The following is a 24,643-nucleotide window of genomic DNA, read 5'->3' on the forward strand; positions in this document are numbered from 1 at the left end:
TAAGTGGTCAGCTAAAGTACTATAGCAAGCTCTTAATCAATGACCTGCTAGTTATTTATGAACCCCATATGCTTTTCTATTTCCCTCTCTCCTCAAAACAGGATCGATTTCAAGTGCAAGTGTGTAAGAAAGAATCCTGGATCTCAGTGCAAAAGTTTATGCCATCAACAAGAATAAACAACTATTACTAGTAACTGCAGTAGCAGTCCTATTGAATCATTAACATTAATAAACTGTTTTCATATATGTGAACTGCAAAGCTTCTCAGATGTGAGGACTGCCAGTATTTTTGTCGTATTTAATACAAATGTGGATTCTAAAAAAAGAAAAATTTGCTTTACAAATTTTTGAGATAAAATCAAAACCAATCAACCTATAAATTAAATAACTGACCAATTACTCAGCAATGAGAAAATCTGTGCCCCTAGTTGATCCTTAAGATAATTATAAATCACTACTTTACAGGCACGCTGACCAGTGTGCTAATCTCTACAAAAACCTGGAATACCTCCCTTTGCCAGAGGGACAGAAAGAAGGGAGCGAGATTGGCAGTTAGCTGGCAGGCATGTCGGTTGAGTGTTAGTGTGTTGGCGCTGCAGCCAAAGATACCACTGAGTGTCTATCTTCTTTCATACAGGGAGCCTTTCCCACTTTCTCTGTCTCACACAGACACAAACAAGCACGGAGCATTACATCAAACTCCGAATGTGACAAAGGAGGACTGCCTGTGTGTGTGTGTGTGTGTATATAACTGTCCAGGCTGACTAAGTATCTTTGTAGGAATCAGGATTAGGTTGCCTCACTGACACACAAGGCTTATGTAAAGCTGACCCACAATGCGAGGCGCCACACGTGAATGTGAACTGCCAGGTTGCAGTGCTATTCCCATCCTAACTGGCACCTCAAACGGTATTGTCACTCTTACAGCCAAATGAAAGTTTTCAGTTTTGCTTATTAGATCCGATCAATTTTAAGAATGTTTCTGCACACTTATTGGCTGAGATTACAAACCACAGCCCTGCAATATATACATGTAAGACAACAAATACTTTACTTAGAATTCTTTCAATATTATTTCCAACAACTTAAACAGGGGTGACATTTAATACCGAAACCATCAACCCTTCTTTTTACACATTTGAGCCAAAATGCTTAACTAACCTCATAATTTCAGCTTCAGTTTACTCTCAGTTAATCTGAGATTTCGACAATAGAAAGACAATTAGACTTTTTTTTTTTGCTTGTTTGTTTTAATACATATACTTCAACGTCAACTGGTTATTTCAGCAAAAAAAGGGCTATCACTAGAAAGATTTTGCATCAGAGGTCAACTTTCCGGCTAAACACAATCAGAAACGCAATCAGTAAACTCAGACTGTTTACCTTCTCATCAATACATAAAGCCCATATAAAAGGAGTCATTTATGCTAAAATAAACACATCATTAATCACCAATGCAAAGGCAATGTGTCGATATTAATGCAATTTAAAGGAAGCAAATCATAACCTTTACTTCACAAAGAAAAAAACAGAAGGCATGTTACATATGTTCCAGTTTTGTTGCTTTTTGGCCTTTTTTTCTCCAGAATATGTCAAAGTATAGATCCAAACATGGAGTAAGCTCTTGAAATGTTCCTCTTGTCCTCTTTGCCATAGAGATATAAGGATGTGATGGCTGAAGCATCTTGAGAAAGCTGAATTTACGTCCAACAGGCAAAATGTAGACCTAGGTGGAACGACCAGCCGGGTCCTTCACAAACATGAAAGCATGAGCCCCATCCCTCACCAAGGAGGAGCTCACAGCAGCCTCCCTGGCTGTGCATGACTCAATATATGGCAGCCTCATCCTGAATGCATCAGGCATTTATATGTATGTGTGCACAAACTGTAAATGGACTTGATGGAGGAAAATCAATAGCCAGTGCCTGTATGTAAATGAGACTGGACTGAAGCCTATGTACTGTGTAAGGAACCCATCATGTATGAGCTTACTTAATAGCCATTTCAGTATGAAGAAAAAGACCTCTGAGGTGTAACAGCCCTGGCTTTTTTTTTTTAAAGTGTTATTTGTTGTGCTGGGTTTAATAAAGACATCAAGTCTTTCAAAATGCCTTTAAATGAAATAAACTAAACTGTAATCTAACATTAAATGCAGTGGCGACGGTGACAACAACAGACATGCACATACAGGGCTTCAATTTGTGAGATCAATCAGGGGAAGGACCCGCCAATATGACTCAGCACCTGTTTTTTTCCTTTTGCACCCCCTTTTTCCTTTCTGGGGTGATTGGAAATTAATGTCATATTTCTCTAGGGATTCCCTCTGATGATTTTATCACAGTTACCTACAGCTTTCCGAAATGTGTTATAGGCTTACTAAAGCCCAATAGCCTTGCACTGCCGCCGCAGCAAGCCAAGTTCCCGCAGTCACCGCAGTAGGTGAAGCCTTTAAGTAGCACAATGCAGACATTATTCCTGAACCCCATCAAAAAATTAAAAAGTGGATCAATTAGGTCAGTCAGTGTGGATTCTACCTATCTTGGGATTCTGATTTCTAGATCTATTCCTAAAATGTGATTTATTATCGGATGAATTTCGCAGCATTTTTCATCTTAAAACCGGCTCACACCACAGCTCAGACAGCACACAGACTCACAGGAGCCCAGATTCACTTCTCCTTCGGACGAACAATGCGTCCTTTTTCCATCCACACAGACACAGAGGGGCACCTCATCATTTCAGCTTCAGCTCACTGAAATGTCAATTTACTGCTGGGTGCAAGGACTTCTTTTTCTAGCCATTCAATGTCGCATGCTTTTTAAGTCGCTGCCAATCGCAATATATTATGCTGCATTAAAACGATGCTGTTAAAAGCAAAGAAGTGTTAAATTCTTTACCTGTTCGGCGTAGTGTCTTCCAGAGGAACTCCCGGTCTGTCGGACACACACAGGCTCCGCAACCTACATTTACCGTAATGATCCTACTAGTCACGCCGATAGACTGCGTCGGTGTTTAAACTAGCCATTACGGTGTTCTGGTGTACCCTTTGCTAGAAATTACCACAGAGGTGGAGCAGCAACAAACTGTACCGACGCGTTTCAGGTTAAATGGAAGTGTAAAACCTACTGTGTTGACGTAAAGGTACAACGCCAGCAGGTATTGCAAAGTAAATAAGGCTGGCGAAATGTCGTCTCGTCAAGTATTACGTTCTTTAGGTTGCTATGGCAATAAATCAGTATAAAGGCACACGTGCAGTTCGGGGCATGGGTTAAAAATACTGCATGAAAAATAGTTTGGCTTCCCAGAAACAATGTTCTTAATGAAGAATCACTTCCCATCTGTTACTTGTGGTCATCCCAGTTCAACAGTAAGTATTTTTTATTTATTTATTTTTTACACATGGTAAATCGGTATTCAGATATTCTTTGATATAAGAGCGCCTCCCAGAGTGCAAATGCTGTAGTTACAATCTGCTTTTCATAGTTCAGTGCACACATCTTCCCCCCTTTTCATTGGGTTAATAATCTGCTTATTCGTTTATAGGGTTAGGGTTAATTTTACTCAGTTGATGTAGAGCTCATGGAAACAGTCTATGTGTCTTCTAAGAAGCAATATGGCCCCCATGTGGATACAAGAGGTTCTTTTTGCCTGCTATTGAGATCAGACAATCCTACTACTATTGCACTGATGTGACACTTCGAGCTCTTCTTCAGTTTTCAAGGAGAGACAAGGTCTCCCACTTCTCAATTGGAAGTGAGTGCAAGCGACCTTGATAGTTTTACGTTTTTTTTCTGCCCACTCCAACAAAGAGTGTTGTAATGCTGTGTGACCAAGGAGGGGGATCTTAAAGAATGAAAAGATTTACCTCAGCTGACACCCGAAGCCATGTGAAAGCACAGATGAGCCCTATTCACCTCTATGAACTTGGAATCATCCAGTTATAATCTGTAAATTAATTTAATGAAATCCAAGTTTCGATTTCTAGAATCTTAGCACCAAATCCCCAGTATAAAGCAGCTGACATGCATACAGTATGTGAGAGGGATGACCTTGACCACCATCTGCCCATTGCCTCCTTCCCAGGTCGTTATAAGAGGAAGCTATGCATACGGGATCAAAAATACCAGCCGTTTCACTTTAAGACTGTGGCCTTAAAAAGTGACGACCTCCATAAAAGGTAAATCATCCAAATCACTGAAATGACCTCACAATGTTCTGTCCATCCAGCTTTTATAAATTACATCTTATTTAAGTAGACTTGGCGAGAATTGCAGACATCCTTCACATTATTGAAATTAAAACCTCGGAGCTCTCAACTGAAGAGACGCCTCACTTGACTTGTTCGTTTTCAGACTAATGGGCACTGACAGCTTGACAAGCAATGATGTGCAATATTCTAATTTCAGATTTTCTATGTCATGACCCAATTACACAGGCAGCTTGTTTTCTACCTCATCTCCCTTCTGTCGTTTTACATTTTTGCTCCTAGTTAAACTCCTCCTGAAATCCTTCCACACACCTGTTAGATTTTCCAGTAGTGACGGGCTGCAAGAATCCTGAAAGGAAATAATTTTTCAGATTTTCAAAACACCGATATTACTGGGGGGCACCTCAGTCCAGCCATGTGCAGACATTATCCCTGTAATTTGACCACATATTCAGGGGGATTAAAACATAGTATTTTTAGGTGTATTGCTCTTATTGCTCCTATGTGTGCAAATAATAGGGCACTGCAAAAAGAGTTTTAAAAGAACAAAACAAACAACAAAAAAGAATAAAATATTCAGCAACTGCAGTACCACAAGTAAAAATCAGACATTTTAAAATGATGCATGTATTCACCTTTTCATTGGGTCTTATTGGTGATCTTGGTTAGGTTGCATCCTTCTTTTCCTTTCCATTGTTTACCTGGAAACAGCTTGCCTGAATGTGATTAGTTGCTCAAATTTAGACCACAGATGGACTACAAACTGTCTACAGATATGTGGATATGAATATACAGATATCTTTTTATGAAGATTTGAGTGGACCCCGAATCAAAGCATAGCCCCAAAAAACAAAATCCCAGTAGGAGTCGTTAGTGCAGCTTCTCAATCCAGGAAAAAATAGCAGCCATGTCCCTTTGCTACAGATCTGATCACTGAGATAACTATGGAAGTAGAGCATGGCATCTATATTGGAAAGTTTTATATTTTCCAAATACATTTTCTTTTTTGTGGAAAAAAAAATACAAAAAGGACAGCATCTTCAAACAGAAAGCACAAGTACACCAAGTAAAAGTTAAAAATTAAATAAAAAGTTACTAAACATATCCTATATTTACATTTTAAGACAGCTGTAGAAATAAATAGCGTTGACAGATACAAACATGAAAGAAACGTGACACTACTGCATGGGGGCCCAGCCCTGGAGCAGGGTGCCGCCGGTGCGTCGAGCCACCTGGGGGGCTCTTCAACTGGTGGGGGAGATTGTCACATCTTGCAGGAGCTTTCCTCTCCTCAGGAGCTCCCTCTGCAGGAGGGGGAGATACAGGAGAGGTGGAGGAAGATCTCAGCCTGGGTGTTTATTGTCTTATGTAGTCTGGAAGATGAGTGGATGGTGGGGTGGGTGCAGTTTTCTCTGTGGTGGGGTTGGGTGGACTGTCCCGGGCTCTGTGGGGCCGGGCGGCGCTGCTGCACTGGGCCCCGGTCTGGATGGGCCTGGGCCCCCTTTCCCTGGCGGGTCGCGGAGTATGGGGGTGCCTACTGGGGTCAGCGGAGGAGCTGGCCCCAGGGAGGGGTCACTTGCCCCTCCCTTCCTTCCCTCCCCATCTCCAGCTGCCTCCCTCTTCCCGCTCCACCACAACCACCCACACATGCAGGGCCTTGGAGTAGGGGTATGTCACCAGGGTGCAGAGGAGGCTACCCCCCCCTCTGTCCCCTTCTGGCTGCCTCTGCCTCAATTTTATCCCACAACTTAGACATTCACATTACTCACACTCTCATTACACATACATATAGGATCTTGGGGGTGGGCACGATACACGGAGTCCAAAGTACCATCAGGGTATACACCTCACCCCTGGCATCGTTGCCCACCTCTCAATTTTAAATACACGTAGACATTGAGGGCTAGCAGGAGGGACCATGCGCTTACCTGCTGCTCTCTGGCAGGTAGCTCCAAGCCCTCCTGGGTTTTAAATGCACCTTAGAACACACATGCATCAACACTACAATGAGCGGGTGGAGGGAGGTTTGGAGTCTTCTCTCACCCCCGTTCTCTGCGACCTGCTGGAGCGGGAGGGCTAGGAGGAGTTGGCCGTCCGACTGCGGTCTGGAGTGTGGAGCCTTCCTGCTGCTGCGGAGTCGGGGCGGTCTGCCTCCCCCCACCGCAGGGAAAAGGGAAACACCACCTGGGTCTGGGTGCAGTTCCCCCCTCCAGGGGCGGGGGCACCTAGACCCGGTTTGTAGAGTACGCTTGGGGAGTGTGATCATGTGTACAACGTCTCTTTATGTCTGTCTCCACGTTGGTTGAGTGTGGAGTGAGTGCATATGAGAGCATGAGGGTGGGAATGGATGTTTGTATCTGTGTGTGCCTGTATGTCTGTGTCTATATGTCAGGTTGGGTGTCAGGCGCCACCTCTCTGGGGACATCTCAGGCCCTCCAAGGTTTGGAGGCCTATCTCCCCCCACCACCACTTCCCCTGCCAGTGGCGGACCCCCTCAGACGTCGGTGCGTTGGTGGTTCTTTGTGTCCGGGGATGGGCGTCCAGGTACACACCGGCTCACTCCTTGGCGGCCGCTTATCGGGGCCTGGAGCCTGGGGCTTGCTCGGGCCACTTCGGAGGTGGGGTGCCCCCGGCCTCTCGGCCTGGGGCTCGGTCACTCAGGCGCAGCTGGCTGCCGGCGGAGCTCACGGGCGCGTCACTGCAACTCCCCCTGGCTTCTGCTCCGCGGCTGCTGAGTGAGCCCTCATCTGGGACTCTCCTCAGCTCTTTCTGGGACAGTGGCGCGGCTGCCCCTCTGTTGGTCTTCCTTGGTCTCTTGTGTTCTGGGGGCCTCTGGATGTCTGGAGTTTTGATCTCCTCCACACCTGCTTCATGCCCTGGAGGACGGGGCTGTGGCCCCCCCACACCCTCTAGCAGATTATTACATGAAGGAACCTTTTAAAAAACAAGCGCGTCCATGCTCACAGGTGTACACACGGGTAATCACACCCATAAACTACACCCTTTTTGGCTCCTACCTCAAAGCACACTGTGTTCTGTTGATCTTATGTGCTGCACAATAATGTTTAACATTTAGTATTTACTGTCATATTCCCATATATCATTGTGATGTTGTTTATTCTATTACTCTTGTTCTCTTCTGCTTGCTTTCTTTTTTCTTTCTCAGCAGGTGATCCAGGTGATTGATATATGCATTTTTTTTCTCTGCCCGTTCTGTTGGTTTTTGTCTTTTGCCCTTCTCCCCCGTCCCTCTTCTCAGCTGTTTCTCTTTCCCTCTTTCTTTCTCCCCTTCTTTCCCCCAGTCAAGTCTGTCCCATATTCAGTAAGTGAAAATAAAATAAACAATAAAAGGTGAATCAAATGGACCATTACGGCAAGGCTGGGATGGTCAATTTGGTAAAGTAAATCCGTTGGGCATCTTTCTTTGCCTTTAGACAACAATTCTGATGGCAAAAGAGCCAAACGGGACAGGCAAAAAAAAAAAAAAAGAAAAAAAAGAAACGTGACACTACAGTGGAGTTGCTGATAGATATATTACTTTACATACAGTACCTCTTTTACATTAAAACCTGAAACTGCTGCAGAAGTTAAAACTACTGTGACTACTGTCACAACCCTAACAAAATAATCACTTTTGCCTAAAAAAAAAATGTAGTTTTTTTTTATTACATCAGATCACAATGCTCGTGGAATGTATTAAATATTCCCGGTAAGGTTCCCAGGGCACATGTTCTGCTCGTTGTCCCTGATGAGAGGAGATCTGGAAAAGAAATGATGCAAATATTAAATTAAGTGATAAAATACTGAAGGATGTTTTTCAGAGGCTTAACCTTCTAAAATACTCTTTGTACTCTTTATGAATGATCCAATAAATTAATAATTTGTGTGTTAAAGTCCAATCACAATAATAGTAATAATTTTATGTTATGAATGACATACTGGATAGATTAATCAAAGCACAGACAATTCAGTGTATGACTGGAATAAGTGGTTAAACAAATTAAACTTGCTTAAAATTGAGAAAATACACACACACACACACACACACACACACACACAAATTTTTTTAATGAACTTACATTCAAAGACAAAAAAAGAAGGCACGGCAGTATCAGCTGCTGTTCTTGCTTTGTCCCCCAGAGGGCAGTGTAGCATAAGAAGCCTGAGTTGGAGCTGGTTGGGAGTTTGAGTTCTTTGACGTGGAAGAGGCTGAACTAATCCCTAAGCACCCATACGGGACTTTTTCTTGTTTATCAGAGAGCAGAGCGCCTTCCTCATCCTCATCCAAAGGAAAGACTCGAGGCTCCCAGGGTGTCTGAGGCTGACAAGTAAGACAAATCAATGACATTCAGAAAAATATTGAATATTATCTTTATTTGTAAATTGAATATGACAGGGGAGCGCATTTTTGTAAGTAGTCACAACTGGCTACATACATTTCCTGCAAGGCAGACATTAAGTGTAAAATAAAACTGCAGAAAGCTTTTTATTTGTCCTTTTTTTTCATAACAGTCCCTTCAGTGAATATGCACATTGAGGACTATAATACATCTGTGCATGGCTCAGAGGTCTGTTTAAAAATGAATAAATAATGGTTGTGCTTTAATCATGGTTTGTATGGCCTCTGGAGTGCATAAGAAGTGCAATGCAGTGAAGTAGGGGTTATTTGTAGTGTGGAGAAGGTTGATTAGGTAAGTCTGGTTTAGGGACAACTCATTCGCTCTCCAATCAAAGCAAAGTGGAACAGAGGACTGCAATCAGGGCATCATCACAGGAAACAAGAGTGGAAACAAGTATCTGTGTAGGCTCTCAAGAACCCACCAAGGCTCCATAGCTCACACAAGATGAATGAGATGAATGTTGCTGCTTTATATTCTTTGTCTCTGCTGAAGGACACGTGAAACGGCTTCATTTTTTCACAGGAATGTTACAGAAAATATCCTTACAGCAATGTATGGGTGAAAGTGCTGCAGTCTGCTGATTTTCCTTTAAATGATTTACAACGCCTTGTGTTGGAAACAACAGTCAAGCGTAAATACGGTAAACAGCATATTGGGGACACAACAGCGTAAATATGCATGACTCCACATGAGCTGCCTCCTGTGTCACCTTGATCAACCATCCTGTGATATTCTCAGTTTGTCTTGGGGATTTCAGGTTTCAGCTGTGGCGCTTTTGATCTTACCAGCCACTCCTCTGACCTCAGCGAATCATCAAGATCCAGCTGAGCGCAACTCCACTCCACAGAACTCTCCTCTCCTGATGTGTACATCCCACCCCCACTGCCTAAAAGCCTGCTGCCAGATCTGGAATGAGAAAACAAACACACCCCATGAAACACTGTCTCAAATTTCCAGGTTTTTACATGCACACAAACAAAACAAGTCTGAAACCAGCTGCACGCCTTTGAGAGTTCACTGTTTAAAGCTTTCCAAATGTAATACAATGATTAGTGGTGGCATTAATCCACATTCAGGTAACATCTATTGGAAGATCTGAGGTTATAACACGTTCTTCTGTCTGCTCATTAACTAGCTGGATTAACTTCCTCAGTTATTGAGGTTTATTGTATATTTTTACAGAATTGTTTTATTTCTGTAGGCCCTTTAAAAACATTCTAACATTTTCTAACATTGTGGTTCACCTTAGATTTTGCATTACTCTCATTATTGCTACATTTATGAGTTTGTGTGGGTGTCCACACCTTGTAGGGCGCCTACGGTGTTTCCTCTTATCCCAGGACGACCAGCGTAACTTCTCTTTTTGCTCCAAAGCCAGGTGCCGCTGAGCAAAGACTTCATCACTGAGAGCCTCAGCCTAAACACAACAGACAGACAGACAGACAGACAGAAGGGCATTAAGATGCTGGATTGTTCACAAATGAAAATAAACTGCTCATGTTAAAAGAAAAGAAATGCTCTGTTTCATGCCCCTCCACCTTCTCTGGCTCCATCTCCATCAGAGGCTGGATGTCAACTACTCGCCAACTGCAATAAAGATAAACTAATCATTATAATAATGATAATGGACAACTTCCATTTACTTTTGTCATTTTTAAACAATAGCTTTACAAATCAGACATCACTCTGGTAAAAGTGATTGTTTATAATAAATAAGTTGCAAAATACAATTATGCAGAATCACAACTACTGTAAAACCAGTCAATAAGACTGGTCATTAGTCATCCTAAAGGAGTTATGGTTCATAGTGATACATTGTAACACTTTCAGGGGTGTTTCCATTTCATACCTGGGTATTAGAATTTCTTTGTATTGCAGCTTTTCTACTTTAGCCAGTGGCATGGGAATGACAATGTTGTTGATGTTGTACACGTTCTCTCCCTGGCGTTTGCGAACAAAGCCCTAGAAGGAAACGTTCCCAGGTTGAATCAAGAGCTTACCAATCGTTCAGAAGAGTTTACATATTCAGAGTCATTCTAAATCTTCAGATGTCCTGACAAAACTTTTGTGGTCATCTTTCTTTACATTTCACACATATGCGCATATTAAGTGACGTAGGTGGATCTATCCTATCCTGTCATATCCATCCTATCCTAACCGCGCTTCATCCTAATCTGAACTAAATCTGCTACTTCTTACATTTCACCTATATCATTTTCTTGGCTCTTTAGTTTTTAATAATAACATATGTTTTGTGTTACCTGTGAGGCCTGCTTGTGTGATGCATGTGAGTAGCTCTCCTCTAGCACATCATCTGAACTTTCTGCTGGATCACAGAGCTGGTACAGGGCATCCTCCTCATCTGGGTATACAAACACAGACATATACAGGCATGCTGTACACTAAAACCAGCAGCTACATTGTTAAAACAGCTCTAACAAGAAACATCAAGAGCACAAATTTCCACTAAGGCAGCTCACTCTGGGTCGTATTTACGTTTAGGGAATAGTATTGGATTTTCTATATATTCATTTAATTTTCTTTGTTCTTTTGAAAGTATTTTAAGGTGTTAGCATACGAGTAAAAACAAGTGGAAAGTGCAGACTTTTGTTATTTGCCCCACTGAAACTCATTTTAATATATTTGACATGATTTTAAGTACAATTTGGTTTTATTTATGAGGACATTCTATGTGTAAATGACATACAGCTATATGATACTTAGAATCCCCATAGATCATTCCCTATATGTTGATGATACAGATTCATCTATGTTTCGTTTTTGAGTTCTAAGGCTTTTTTGGATGAAAGACAAATTTTGATGTACTGTTAACATGACAGCGCTCTACACCCCTACAACGCTTAACCAGAATTCAATCAAAACGTTTCGAGCTAATGTGTTTGCAGACAGAATGACGACACGCACACACGACCAAAAACATAAGCTGTGGAAGAAGTAATGAAACCCAAGTATGAGCTTTCACTGCGTATACACACCTTCCAGCAGCCTGCGGATGCGTCTTCTCTTCCTTCTCCTCTGACTGGCTTTGCTGTGTCGACTCTGAGCAGAGACTAACAACCTGATGGGTGACAAACCCATAACTCTGCTTTTACGATGCCTGCCGTTCTGCTTGTATTCCTGACCTACAGCGAAACACAGAGACAAACACAAGAAACTGAATTAATAGACTGTCAGAATGATTTCGAGTTTTTCATTTTTATTCCAATCTACTACCAATCAGTGAAAACATTAATCCCCAATCATTATTTATATGAGTTTTACTCACCAAACTGCTGCTTCAAGTTACTTTAAAGGAACAGGACACAGAAGTGGATCTTTTTTTTTTTTTTTTTTTTTAAATATGGCTATAGCAATTAATTTGTCTTTAAACACACTGAGTTCTCTATGTTACACTGTAAAATATACCACAGTTGAAAGTCATTTATCATCAGTCTCCACGTCATCCGTCCACATTTCTGCATCTTGCTTGATTTGACGGTTTATGTAATCTCATCCCATTCCAGCTGAGATCAGCTTTGATAAGAAATCTGCTTCCATGTGGCTATTATCTGAGCTGGCATTTACCTGACAGACTGCCTTCTTCGGGTATTGACAAACGACAATAAGATCATTCAAGCTGACACAAAATCGACAAGCGTTGCCCGGTCTGATGCCTTCATCCGTTGTCAGTCTGCTTCCTTTGTGTCTCCTCCTTTATGCTCTCCCCCTCTCATCTATATCATTCCACATTTCCTCAACCTTTACCAGAGAAATAGTGGAAAATCTAAACTTTGAATCATCCATCTACAATATGGAAAACCACGTATGCAAGATCCTCTTAAATTGTTAACCTTCCAGGCTGCCAAAGGTATGCAGCGTAAATGTTACAGGAAATTATCATTCATTAGCTTCAGACTAACATACCAAGGTGCTTACAGACATAGGTGAAATGCCAAATGATTTTATTTCCATCTACTGCTCAGTTGGATGCCTCTTACAGCCCCAGTGGGATATCTGACACGCTAGGAATGAATTATGATAGTCGACGGGGAGAAAACAAGCAGAGTGAGCGGATGACTTTGAAGCAGCCGGTTATTGTTTGCCTTCACTGAATACAAGCAAATGGGTGAGCTGTCTGGATATGATGAACTGTCATTTCATTTTTAATTATGCACAAATTATTCTTTAGAAAAACTGAAAGACTGCATTTATTACCTGAACTGTTGCATTAATGAATCCGAGTGGCTGCTTAGAATATAAAGACACGGATGCTACCACTGATTTAGCTACAATTACAATTAAAGTAACTTTTGCTTGCCTGTTATAGGTTATATTACTTTAGCAAAAACAATCTGATCCAGTCGCTTTGATAACGGTATTAAGAGCACATGCACAGGTGCGGCTTTTTAAAGTGCACCTCTATCCTTCGTTCTTCTTAATCGCTGAATGACTGATCACACTATAGTAAGCTGCAAGCATGCTTTGGGCCTAAATATCAGTATGGTGAAAACAAAGGAGACCAGCAGAATGAAAGAGAGCACCACACAATGAGGCATAATTTGTAATCAGTACAAGTATACAGAGCGATCTTACTGTTGTGCAGCGGCGTGGAGCTGTGTCGCTTGTAGTTTACTGGACTGTTGACAACTAAAGGTCTTTGGGACCATACTTCTCTGCCTGGCACCCTCTTTACGTGGTGGCTCGTAGGTGTGCCTGGAAGAATATGATAATTTTTAAGTGTGGGGACACAAGAATACAACACCTTTTGCAAATTCAATTCAGCACACAGTTTAAACAGTAGCATCTCAACACGCGTCGCCCTAGTTGTACAGAATCTATGCATACTAAAACAAAAAGAAAAATAAATTTTAAAAAGTTTTTAAAAATTCTTTACACACCATCCCTGCTGCCATGTATTTAAGAATGGTTGTGCCAGAAGTTTCTTCCTGTTAATAGGGAGATTTTCCTTCCCACTGTCACCAAAGTGTTTGCTCATAGGGGGTTGTTGAGTTTTTCTCTGAATATATTATTCTAGGGTCTAGGGCTGTTCAATATAACGATATATATCGGATGACGATATAAAAACGTCTATTGTTTCATTTTACGCCATCATTTGTTTCATGGTGTTGCAAAATAAACTGTTTACGGCAATATTTTTTCATCGTTTTGATGGTCACTGTAGTGGCTATATTAATTTCTTAAAGTTCTCTCTTTCTCTTATATTTAATATAACCACATTACAGACAGACAAGTGCCTGTTTTTATGCTTTGTGGTTAGCAACAATGACGGTAATAGCATCGCGTGTCCGCTTGTTTATGTTCCACATAAACCTTTCACAATAAAGCTCAAGATCCTGTTGAGACTTTTCAAAATAAACTGAATCACGTGAAAGAGCAGATTATTTACGGATGAGAATTAAAAAAGAGCCGTCAGGTGCTAAAAAAATAAACCTTAGACCTAAACGTTAGAACAGGCTTTTCCCCGCAGCACGCCGTGTAATAAATACTGACAAAGAAAACGGCGGCCGTTACAACTTATGTCTAAAAATGTATAGTTTCATGCATCGGTTAAAACACTCGACTCCAGCTACATGACGCGCAGCTGGAAACACTTCCCGCAAGACGAGCTGCCCGAGATTCACAGAATTTACAGAAAATGTTACATTTTTGTGATTTATATCGTTATCGGGACGATAGAATTCTTATATCGGGATATGAGATTTTGGTCATATCGCACAGCCCTACTAGGGTCTACCTTACAATATAAAGCGCCTTAAGGTAACTGTTGTTGTTATTTGGCGCTGTATACATAAAACTGAATTGAATTTTTAAAAAAAAACGTTTAAATAACACTAAGAATCACGATCACATTACATTAGTAGTCACCAGTAGTTAAAAATATTATCATTGCAAAAGACCACAACAGAAGACCAGGAGATTAAGGAGCTTTATCCCCCTGAAAACATTTGGACTTGTCCCTATGTTGACTTCATCTGAGTGATCGTTCTCCAAAGTGCGATTAAAAATGTGGTTACGGTCCATCACGACAGGACTTGTGCTTTCATTTTAAGGTTTAATTATTGTGATGCCAGTTTTAAAATATTGCATGTAACCTGACCTGTTTTCTTGGCTCTGTGGACCAGTTCGGTTAAGTTTTGGCAGATTATTCTCATCTGCTGTGTGCAGTGGGGTCTTTTTAAAATTCTGACTGATCACACTATAGTAAGCTGATATGACAAGACGTATAACTAAAAACATCTACCTTTTATACCTTATAGTTTATTATAACCCTACAAACATATCTCAACTGCCCCCTACTTTAGCAAATCTTGTTGGTTTTTTTTGCTCTACAGGCCTGAGATGACAAATACATGGCCAGGGTGTGTGACCCTTCAGAGTCAGTCTACCATGTCAGACAGGAAGCCTAATATTTACTCTTACTGACTGCAGTTCAAAAACAACATTGTAATCAAATGATCTAAAAATCTTGATTAGCTTACAAAGTTTGCTCATGCTGACCAATGTAATGTAGCTACGTTTCTCCTACCAAACGACAGAGACGACACAGGGTGACGTCGAAAGCTGAAGGTGTCGGAGGAGACCCCGCTGGAGCTACAGTCGGGATCAGAGCACGAGACTATGGGATCACAAGAGGAGTAGCATGAACAGGAAGATGAGGACAGCGAGGAGGAGAAGGTAGCCGTGGACTTTCTTGAGTGCTGGAAAAGGAAAAGAGAACAAGAGATTAAAAAGATTACTTAAAAAAAAATGCTCAAGATAGGCAGAGCAAGATTAGCAACAGGAAAGAATTTCTTTACAGTTTACCTTTCCTTTCCAGGATATAAGTGATATGGATGTAAGGAAGCTGATCTCTGATGGAGTGCACTGATTAAAGTCATTAATCTGTTAAACGCTCTTTTTGTTATTGAACAATGTCACAATGATGATGGCTCAGCGCTGCTTATTATAGCAGCTACAATTGTAGTGTTCAGAATCAGAAAGATGCAGAAACTCTATAAATATCCCGGCACTGTGTGAGACATGCCGATGCTTAAAAGTCCTTCAAGGTCAAGAACATGTGAATGAGAAATTAAATAGTTAAGCTGATTTATAGATTCCTATGCTGTACACATCCTCATTACCGCAACAGTGTGAAGCTAAGAAGCACTCGACACACACCGCCACTGCAATCTTTTATCTGCAGTAAGAGGACAGCATAATGTACTGGCCCCGCAGGCTAAATAAAGGCTTGAGCTTTTAAAATAGCACCCTGCATTTGTTGATCTGAATTAGAGATATTATTTCTTAATTAAAAGCAGGTGTTCGGCTTTGAACAATAATTCCTATTTAATTTGGAGACCTATTTTAGTGATGGCACTCCACTACTGAAGCTAAAATAGGTCTCAAAGGCACTGCTTTAAAGCTACATTTCATAAGAATCTCTGAACTGCTTTAAGAAGTACATAAATCAATGTATTTGATATGCTTGCAGGGTAATAAGAGGCACAATTTGACAATTATATACAGCATGTAAATGGTTAAACAGACTAGAAGAAGAAGGGGGTCGACATATGGCTTACCAGTGGACTGCCAGAGCCGTATGAGTTGAAAGTGAACAGCCTGGGCTTGTGGTAGGTGACCAGGGGTCGGGTTCGGGCACACACGCATGACGCATCAGCTTTAAAGAGCCGCCTAGTCCCTAGTCTCTTTCTCTTGGAGCTCACAGGCAAGAAAACATCTCCTCTCTGGCCGCTGCAGAAACACAACCAGATGAGGTCACGTGTTAGGTTTGTGCTTTGTAGCAAGTTCACAATGCTCGAAAAGCAACTTCTTTCAAGGTGTTGATTCCTTAGATCTTGTTCATCAATCCCTACTTATACCCACTTGTTACTGTACATGAATAAAAGAAACAGAATGCCTTTCATTTATTATGGGGCTTTCATCTTCACAGGCAGGCAGAGAGTTAAAAAGGCAACAGGAAGGGGAGACATGAAGGGATTACTGAAGTCAGACTCCATGAAGAGACCGAAGTGGGTTCAGTGGGTTTTACGACAAGCTGGGACGTGCTTTCACCCTATCGCCTAGACTTTAAAGAGATAACAGACAAACTTCTATCACCATTAGAGTCTGAAATATGTCAGATTTTCACATAAATTAACAGTTTTTAAAGACGTTTTTTGTAAATGTGTCATTTAACTGCAACTTGTAAAAAGCACACAGGATAATATAGGTATTAACACAATCTGACTACTTGTGTGTGTGTGTGTGTGTGTGTGTGTGTGTGTGTGTGTGTGTGTGTGTGTGTGTGTGTGTGTGTGTGTGTGTCCTCTACCTTGGGAGGGTTCTCCTGTCTTTACAGGTCTGGGACTGTTTTGAGAGCGGTGAAAAGCTCAGAGGGGGCATCAGACTGTTGACGATCTGGCTAAGCTGAGCACTCTGCAATGAAGACATCAGCCAAATAATGCACATAAGAGTGAGATACAATCCAGCCGTTCAGACTTCCCCTGAAGCATTTTCTTCACAGAAAGATCACATTGAGTTTGATGTCTTTAGCCTTGGCTGATTCTTATTATTTGGTATCAGGCTGATAAATATAAGCAAGCCTTGTAATCTTAAAAAGGAGCACAGTACACATATGAGAACTTTCTACCAAGGCGAATAAAAAGAGTATGAACCGAGAGTGAATAGAAAGTCCCACATTGAATGAGCTCAGAAAACATGTTGAGGCAAAACACATATTTTGGTATTTAGGTACATACCACTTCTAAAGCAAGTGTAAATGGAAATACAAATAGAAGTTGTTTTTCTTGGGTGGGTGAGCACGCTGGGGGCGTGTTAATGACTTTATATAATGGATCGCCTAAGGTTGGCATGTGGTTTTCTTTCCATACGAATCATATGGATTGCAAGGATAAGCAAACGAGTAAGGTCGGTGCTCACTGAACATACTATGTGTCTTATACGATTTTAGCCTGGAGTTGAAGTGACAGGTTTTGTGTCCTAACTAATCATATGGTCACATGAGTCGAATCAATGTGATTAAAATCAAGGATCATGAATCTAAAAAGGACCACTTGATGATCTTTTCAACAGATTACCCAGCTCTAGGTCATAAACTTAAATCACAACATGTCTCGGTGTGGGTTGTGAATCAATACGTTTTTGTTTTTTTACTAAATTTGATTCTTGTGTGCACATAAGTACAGCTTTAAAGCTATCAAGAGTAGGGATGGGTACCGGTATCCGGTGCCATAACATAAACGGTAGTAACCAGACCGAAAAACAGCGCACATTTCGGTGCTTTTTTTCCTGAGACGTCATACACTTTGGATTCTAGCCAATCATTTTACCTTTCCGAGGATAGTAGGCGGGCCCAGGTACGTACGTTCTTTTAGAGCAGAGCTACAGAATAAAAAGTCTGGCTGTACTTCACAGCAAAAGATGCAAACTCAGCAGCCTGCTTTAAGCTGATACTGTGCAAAGGAGGTAACACCTCGAATCTGATGAAACACCTGGCGACGCATAGCGTTTTTTTGAAAGCCAAGAAATGCACAGTATTTGATAGCTTGCTGCGAGACCTCACACCGTGCACATCTACTGCGGGTGTGGTGCCTGTTATCGGATCCGGAGTTAGCAACATCCCCCAAGAACCCGAAGAGGAGAGTCCTGGCCCCTAGCCCTGCCAGTGTAGCAGAAATGATGACGGATGATGAAGGCAGCAGCAGCCGTTCTTCTCTGGGCGAGTAGCTTAATGTTGTTCGTGTGTAATTTACGTTGAGTAGGCTAACCACGTTATTACATTAATGCACGTAAGGTGAACTAGCAAACACCGTCGTGGTTACATGCGGCTGTCTTCTTGTTTGATGGCAGATACTCCCTTCACCCTGGCCAAAAAGGCTAAAATGACCAAAGAAAAAGTGGGAAACAGCTGAACATGAGAGGATTTTGGACAAAATTGGTGTTTTTTTCCATTGATTAAGCACTGCTTCCAGCCAAGAGTGATGCCATAAATCCCCTATAGCTGCAGAAAAGGCTAACATTGTTATCTTTTTACAAAAAAACAGCTAAACATGAGAAGTTTTTGGACAAAGTGTGTGTTCTCCATTCTTTAAGCACCGTTTCGAGCACCGTTTAAGCACCGGCACCGTTTCAAAAGTACCGGTATCGGATAAAACCTAAACGATACCCATCCGTAATCAAGAGTGTGCACCATCTTAAATACATAGCCAGATGTCAGCTACTATCTGAGCTTCAACAGCTGCAAAAAATAAATAAGCAATTTCATAGTTACAGACTTATTACTTAACGGTCGACTTCATAAAGCACAAATTCATTCATTTGACCTGCAGCCTCTAATTTAGCATATTACCAGAGGTCAGAAAGTAAGCATACCATAATTAATTAGTTTAATCCTCTCAACCTGACATTGGGATATGAAAGATCACAAGACAGAAAAGGGTAATCTCCTATAATCTATAATTCTAGATTACTAATCCTCTTTATTTTAAACTCATGCCTGGTATCAGAGGTGCAAGTAATAATCCCTCCCTCCTACCTGTCTCTCTATATTGTGCAGAAGCCGTGTAGGGCTGCAGGGTTCGTTGTCCGGATCAGAAGCTGTGCAGGATAAACCTGCCATTTCCTTCAGCAGGGTCTGCTGAATCTGCCTGTCAGTCAGTGGCTGGGAGTCTGCAAGCACCACCCGACCCTGAGAAACACAGAGATCCACAGAAAGACAGAGAAGAGAGGATCCAAACACTGATTAAAACATACTACTTATTGTAGCTCGGGCAATCCATGAAAGTTTGTTTTTTGTATCCCTTTTCTTGACAAGAGTGTGCAAGCTTAATGTCCTATAATATAACTGACCAACTGTCTGTCAGTCAGTTGGTACAGACACCTTTTGTCATACCTTCATAGAGCATATATGCTTGTGGACCCCCTCCAGTTGTAGTATCCTCCCTTCTAGTTCATCCAAGCGCAGTTCCAACCAAGTCCATCGGCTGCTCAGCTCTGCTCTCTCTTCCAGCCACTGCTTCTCACAGCTGCTGCTGCTGCTGGCAGGAGGGACAGGGTGATGGATGACAAGGGAGGACAGTTACACCCGTACAAAAGCACTTTAATATTATATTCATCCCTGTCAAAGGCTTTACACCCCCCCATTCAACCCCACAAGAAGAAAGACGAGTGTAATGCTGTAAGCCTTGGATTTTTATTTCATCGCGCTGAATACAATCATGAAAACCAGGTATGTCGGTCTGAGAACAAGATGATTAATCAATCTGCAATTTTGTACTGCAGCTCTGTCTACCTGACCTATTTTATACAGGCATGTAAACTGTTTAGCATCCAAACAGCATGGGGGGGGGGAGAATTTTGCTCAAGCACAAAAGCCTATCTAGGCCACAGAATAAAGCACAGTTGACTTGTGTGGTGTGTGTCTATAGCATGTTTCCATGGCACTAGGCTGTTCAGTTAGCATTTATCTTTGTGTGGTGTGTGTGTGTGTGTGTGTGTGTGTGTGTGTGTGTGTGTGTGGTTGGCTGACTTCAGCAGGGCAATAGTTGCTATGGCATTGCTCATGGACCTTGGCTAGGATAGACAGAGACTCCCCCACTTCAAACAGGAGAGGAAAAGGTTAGGCTAGTCAGCAAGCAGCTACACACAGTGCACCTGGCAAATACCCTTTGATATTATGAGTTAGCTATTTCACTGTTACCCTGATTAATCAAATACCCTAAATGCTGTTTGCTTCAATGAACACAGTTAGCCTCACTTTATGGTCAATACAAAAACAAAGAAAGAAAAAAGAAAAAACAGCCAAACAGTCCATTAAATGTCCAAAATGGCTTATTTCTCCAATAAGTTTCACTCAATCCCAAGCTAGTGTCTCTTTGTTGAGCAGTAGGCGCTCTTTTTCCTTCACAGACAATGGCCAGACCTGGCAGCCCTGCAGCTCACTCCAACTGTATAATGAGAAAATTCCAGGAATATTTGTGGAGCATTAGGAGAAGAGGAAAGGACAGAATGGGAACGGCTGCTTCATACCTGTTACTGTGCTTGTTCACAGACTGCATCCATTACATCCATACTTCTATATTGCATATTTGAATCCTGGCTGCGCCAGGAAGAAGACCCCCTCCCCCCAATTTGAGGCTCTTGCAGAAGCATCAAGATTTTAGGGTGTGCCTGGCATTTAAACTTGACCACTTAGACTCTGAAAAATACTGCTGTGCAGCATGTTTGAAAATGAAAACAGAGCAACATCTGGAAGTGATTTTTTTCTTTTAAGTCAAACTATATCTGTGCTTCACAAGTTCATACGTCAAATGATAAAAGTCTTTACTATTTAACATTTCTAAAAGAGAGCAGTGACCCATCCCCTCCCCTGCAGCGTCCTATCCTCTTTGAGAAGGAATCAACCATAAAAAATGTTTTAAAAAATCCCCAGGCAAGGTTTACAGATGAAGAACGGAGCATTGTTCCATGCAGGAGGAGAGCAGTCTCTACAAAGGACAAGCTGACACTCCTGAGATGACACAAGCTGGCCAAATAAAAGCACACGCGCAGACACACAAACAATACTGTCTCAGTACTGTTGTCAGACCCAGCAACCATTATTTTAGTTAGTGTTCTGGACTGAATCCAGGCTCACGGGAAACAACTTAAGGGGTCAACAAGGTTGAATCTTACTGATGAAGGGTTTGTGAACTATATTGAGATTTCAATAACTACTGCACAGGCTAGGATCACGCGCTTATTCCCTAGACCTGAAATAAACCCTTAACCCCATCTGTGCAAGAGCTCCGGCTGCAAAGACTGCCTGTCGTCTAAAATGCATGTTTATCATCTGAATCATCATCCCAAGTGACCGTAATCCTTTTTATTTTTTTTAAACATCCTGCTAGGCAAGACAGATCTCCCTGATTCACTTAGTTTTTTTGAACAGTTATAGCTACTAAAATAAAAAGCAAACAAACTTGCAAACCAAGCCCAAAACCTGAATTCAGGTAAACAAAACAAAAGGGCAATCAGGAACTAGACTAAGCAGCAATTTCATTTTTAAGTGTAGTTTTTCTAGATGTTAAAGCTTTAAAAAGATTGCATTTGATATTTTACACATTCAGTCAAAAAAACAAAAAACAAAAACAAGGACACCACAAACATCTCAACCTTGAATCTAGACACACGCTTTAAAGTATTTTTTCACTAGAAAGAGGAGGAGCTGAGGAATGTGCACACAGAATGGCTGGCAAGTTGCTGCCTTGTTGGAAAGACTGTGTTTATTTCCTACCCTGTGGGTAAAAAGAGCTGGCTGCTCTGTTGAATCTGTTATGACTGCAGCATGGAAAAGGAACGCGCGCGCTTGTGTGTGTATGGTAAAAAAATGTCATAACACTCCCCCACATCTGGGAGGACAAAACTTGCACTTATGACAACCACACTGTAAACCTCACTGAAGGCCAAGTAAACAGCACGGTGGACCTCGTAACACTTTAGATGATTTTTTCCAAAACTCGCACTGTTATTCTAAAAGAAGGAGTGGATTTCTTATGTCATTCTTGGCATTTGTAACCGTGCATGACTTAATACTGACTTAATATGCCCTTCCCATATTGTCAAGCAAACTTGACAATCCATTCACTCCACTTTTACATCAGTCGAAGTTAAAAAGCTGCTCTCGTCGGGTTTTTAACTGACCAGACGCCCAGTGCCAGAGCCAACCTCTGTGAACTTTCAACAGTAATTAAGAAAAGAGCAGTGATTTTTACTGTGAAGAACAGCTGCTTTCTGGTAACCAGATCCCAGAACAGTTTGCCAGTGACACTACAGCTGAGTTTTGGAACCTGTTTTCATATACTGTTGATATGGCTTTAGCTGAATAAACGGTTAAGCTGTGCCGTTCTGTGGAGTTTTAAAGTCTGAGCACTCTTGCTGGTTTATTTAGCTGTAATCAGCAGCTGTAATAGCCACACGCTCACTGTGGCACTGGTTGAATAAACAAAAACAGACCTGGATACTCACATGGATGAAATCCTGCTACGAATCTTTTCCTCCACTGGCTCCTCATCTGAGCTGCTGCTGGCTGTAGCCTCAGAGTCCAAGGCCTCCTGCAGACCTCTCAGTACCACCTGACTGGAGTGGCTGAACTCTCCGACCTCTGAGAAGGATGACGAGGCTATTGGCAACTCTAGCCAAGGAAAACTTAGTTTACTGCTTTCTTGTGCAGAGTTGAAGCAGTCAAAAGACAAATCTCCATGTTGACTGTGTTTTGCCAGCCCCTCCAGCTGCTGGTTGCAGTGCCGCACAGTCTGCTCTCCTAGCAGGATCTGCAGTCTCTTTCGCAGTTTAAAAGCCCGGCTGCGCAGGTCTGTCTGCCGCGAGAACTGCGCCTTCACGGCTTCCTCTAGCACAGCTCTGGACGTCAGCTGGTCAGGGCTTACCCTGTCAATGCAAGGCTGCGCTGAAACTGGGGGAGGGCAGACCATCCCCGCTGCTTTCTCCTGTCTCAGCGAAGGTGGAGGTGCAAACAAATGTGTGTGGCCCGGGGATGTTAACTCCCCTTGGGGATATGGAGGACAAACACTCGTAAGGTTAAGAGAGGAGTGGTACACATCACCACCATATGGCTGGCATTCAGGAGCGGCACTCCATCCATGTGGCAGACAAATGTGTTGTCTATTGTGTTCAGGCCCAGGAACTAAAAACATGTCCGGTACATCTGGGAAGACTGAGGCCACATGATGGGAATCTCTGGAGCCTTTATTGAAGGACAGGAGGTTGACAAGGGAGTTTGGACTGGGCAGGGACATCGTCTCACACTGGCTGTCGGATGTCTGCGGGCATGGCGAAAGCGGAGGGTTGGAAGAAGCGTCCAAGAGGCTGAAAGGTAGGCAGGAGTCCAGGAAGTGAAATGAAGAAAGGTTCCACATCTTCTGCTGGAGGTCATTGTCATCATCATCTATGGGTCTCATGTGAGGCTGTAGCTCTATACTGCACATGGCTCTCCCATCTGAGTCAGTTCTGACAGTGGCAGGGGGTGAGGACAAGTGGATCCCGTGGCCATTTTTAAGGATTTTTGTCAGAGCTGGGGCCATACCCTTCTCTGAACCACTGATGCGCTAGAAAGCCAAGGGTGCAGACTTCACAGGCTGTGCCTGAAATGACCTGACAGCAGCAAAAACACATGTTGGCAACTGACAACACTGAGATCACAAAAGCCACAGTATCGCTAAAAAAAAGTCACTTTTTTAGATAATAAGGGATAAACTGAAAGCGCAGACACCAAATAAAATGCACTTCTAGTTTACGTTTACGTTACATTTTTATAATTAAGGGGTAATATATATATATATATATATATATATATATATATATATATATATATATATATATATATATATATATAGAGAGAGAGAGAGAGAGAGAGAGAGAGAGAGACTGAGAGAGAGAATATGGTAGTAATAGCAGTGCCAGACACATTTGGGATGATCGACTCATAATTTTGGTCGCATGATTCCTTTACAGCCTCTTTCCGCGTTTTCCACTTATGACGACCAAACGAAAAGCCCTGCCGCGGACGTGATTGGAAGAAAATACAGAAAAAATACCAACCCAGTACGAAGTTACGAAGTGTGAGCCCCCGGTCCTTGTACTCGTCCATCACAGGTCAAAGGTAACGGTAAACATACAAATATAACGGCGGACTGTAACCACCAAAGCTAGCTGAGCTATAACGGTAACGTTAACACTCCATGAAGTCTCTTTGAGGTGGATCTACACTCACCTGAACACAAGGTAAACCGTTGACTTTAACATCGCTTATGTGCTTCGGAAAATGACATCTGATCTTTCTGAGCATTTAGAAAGCAGAAAAATCTAATCAGGCGAGCTTCTATGGCTTTCCAACAGCTTATCAAACGGTGGCACTTGTCTTTTCCCAGACTTTCGGCGCGGTGGTTCTCCTGTACATTAACCGTTCAGCTCCTTCTCCTCCTCCTTCACCAACTGCCGAGAGGACGAAACACATCTGAAC

The 24,643-nt window shown here is 42.1% G+C and overlaps 2 protein-coding genes across 14 annotated transcripts in view; both read right to left on the reverse strand.

The window, feature by feature from the left end:
- Positions 1–2,976, reverse strand: part of map2 (microtubule-associated protein 2) — a 105,829-nt gene extending 102,853 nt beyond the window's left edge. For 9 of the 12 annotated variants that reach the window (XM_085434281.1, XM_085434291.1, XM_085434287.1 and 6 more), the window contains exon 1: positions 2,898–2,966. The gene's annotated coding sequence lies outside the window, so the exon portion shown is untranslated. Of the gene's footprint in view, positions 1–2,897 lie in introns of all 12 variants that reach the window. The other 3 variants (XM_085434292.1, XM_085434286.1, XM_085434282.1) reach the window with 2 other exon arrangements.
- A 4,745-nt stretch (positions 2,977–7,721) lies between these two features.
- On the reverse strand, positions 7,722–24,643 carry kansl1l (KAT8 regulatory NSL complex subunit 1-like). 2 transcript variants are annotated; one of them, XM_085434295.1, is made up of 16 exons: positions 24,395–24,643; positions 22,633–23,775; positions 19,520–19,661; positions 19,163–19,315; positions 16,940–17,043; positions 16,188–16,359; positions 15,155–15,326; positions 13,201–13,320; positions 11,604–11,750; positions 10,869–10,969; positions 10,457–10,569; positions 10,146–10,194; positions 9,912–10,024; positions 9,393–9,513; positions 8,287–8,528; positions 7,722–7,967 (listed from the first exon to the last, which is right to left on the reverse strand). In XM_085434295.1, exons 2-15 carry the CDS (start codon positions 23,703–23,705, stop codon positions 8,319–8,321), a joined length of 2,790 nt encoding a protein of 929 aa, XP_085290421.1. In that variant the 5' UTR covers positions 23,706–23,775; positions 24,395–24,643; the 3' UTR covers positions 7,722–7,967; positions 8,287–8,318. The 2 variants fall into 2 exon arrangements, with proteins under 2 accessions (XP_085290421.1, XP_085290420.1); XM_085434294.1 differs by having other exon boundaries at positions 19,520–19,664.

Source organism: Copadichromis virginalis, linkage group LG16 (genome assembly GCF_057382275.1).
Source record: "Copadichromis virginalis isolate Kocher_CV1m ecotype Utaka linkage group LG16, C_Virginalis_male_GT1.1, whole genome shotgun sequence".
Classification (NCBI taxonomy): domain Eukaryota; kingdom Metazoa; phylum Chordata; class Actinopteri; order Cichliformes; family Cichlidae; genus Copadichromis; species Copadichromis virginalis.

Coding starts and splice junctions, on each gene's coding strand:
- kansl1l (XM_085434294.1), bottom strand. CDS start 23,705: ATGGCCCCAGCTCTGACAAAAATCCTTAAAAATGGCCACGGGATCCAC. Junction 16,360..16,939: donor GACAGGAGAACCCTCCCAAG/GTAGAGGACACA, acceptor GTGTTTCTGCAG/CGGCCAGAGAGGAGATGTTT. Junction 15,327..16,187: donor ACGGCTCTGGCAGTCCACTG/GTAAGCCATATG, acceptor TTCCTTTTCCAG/CACTCAAGAAAGTCCACGGC.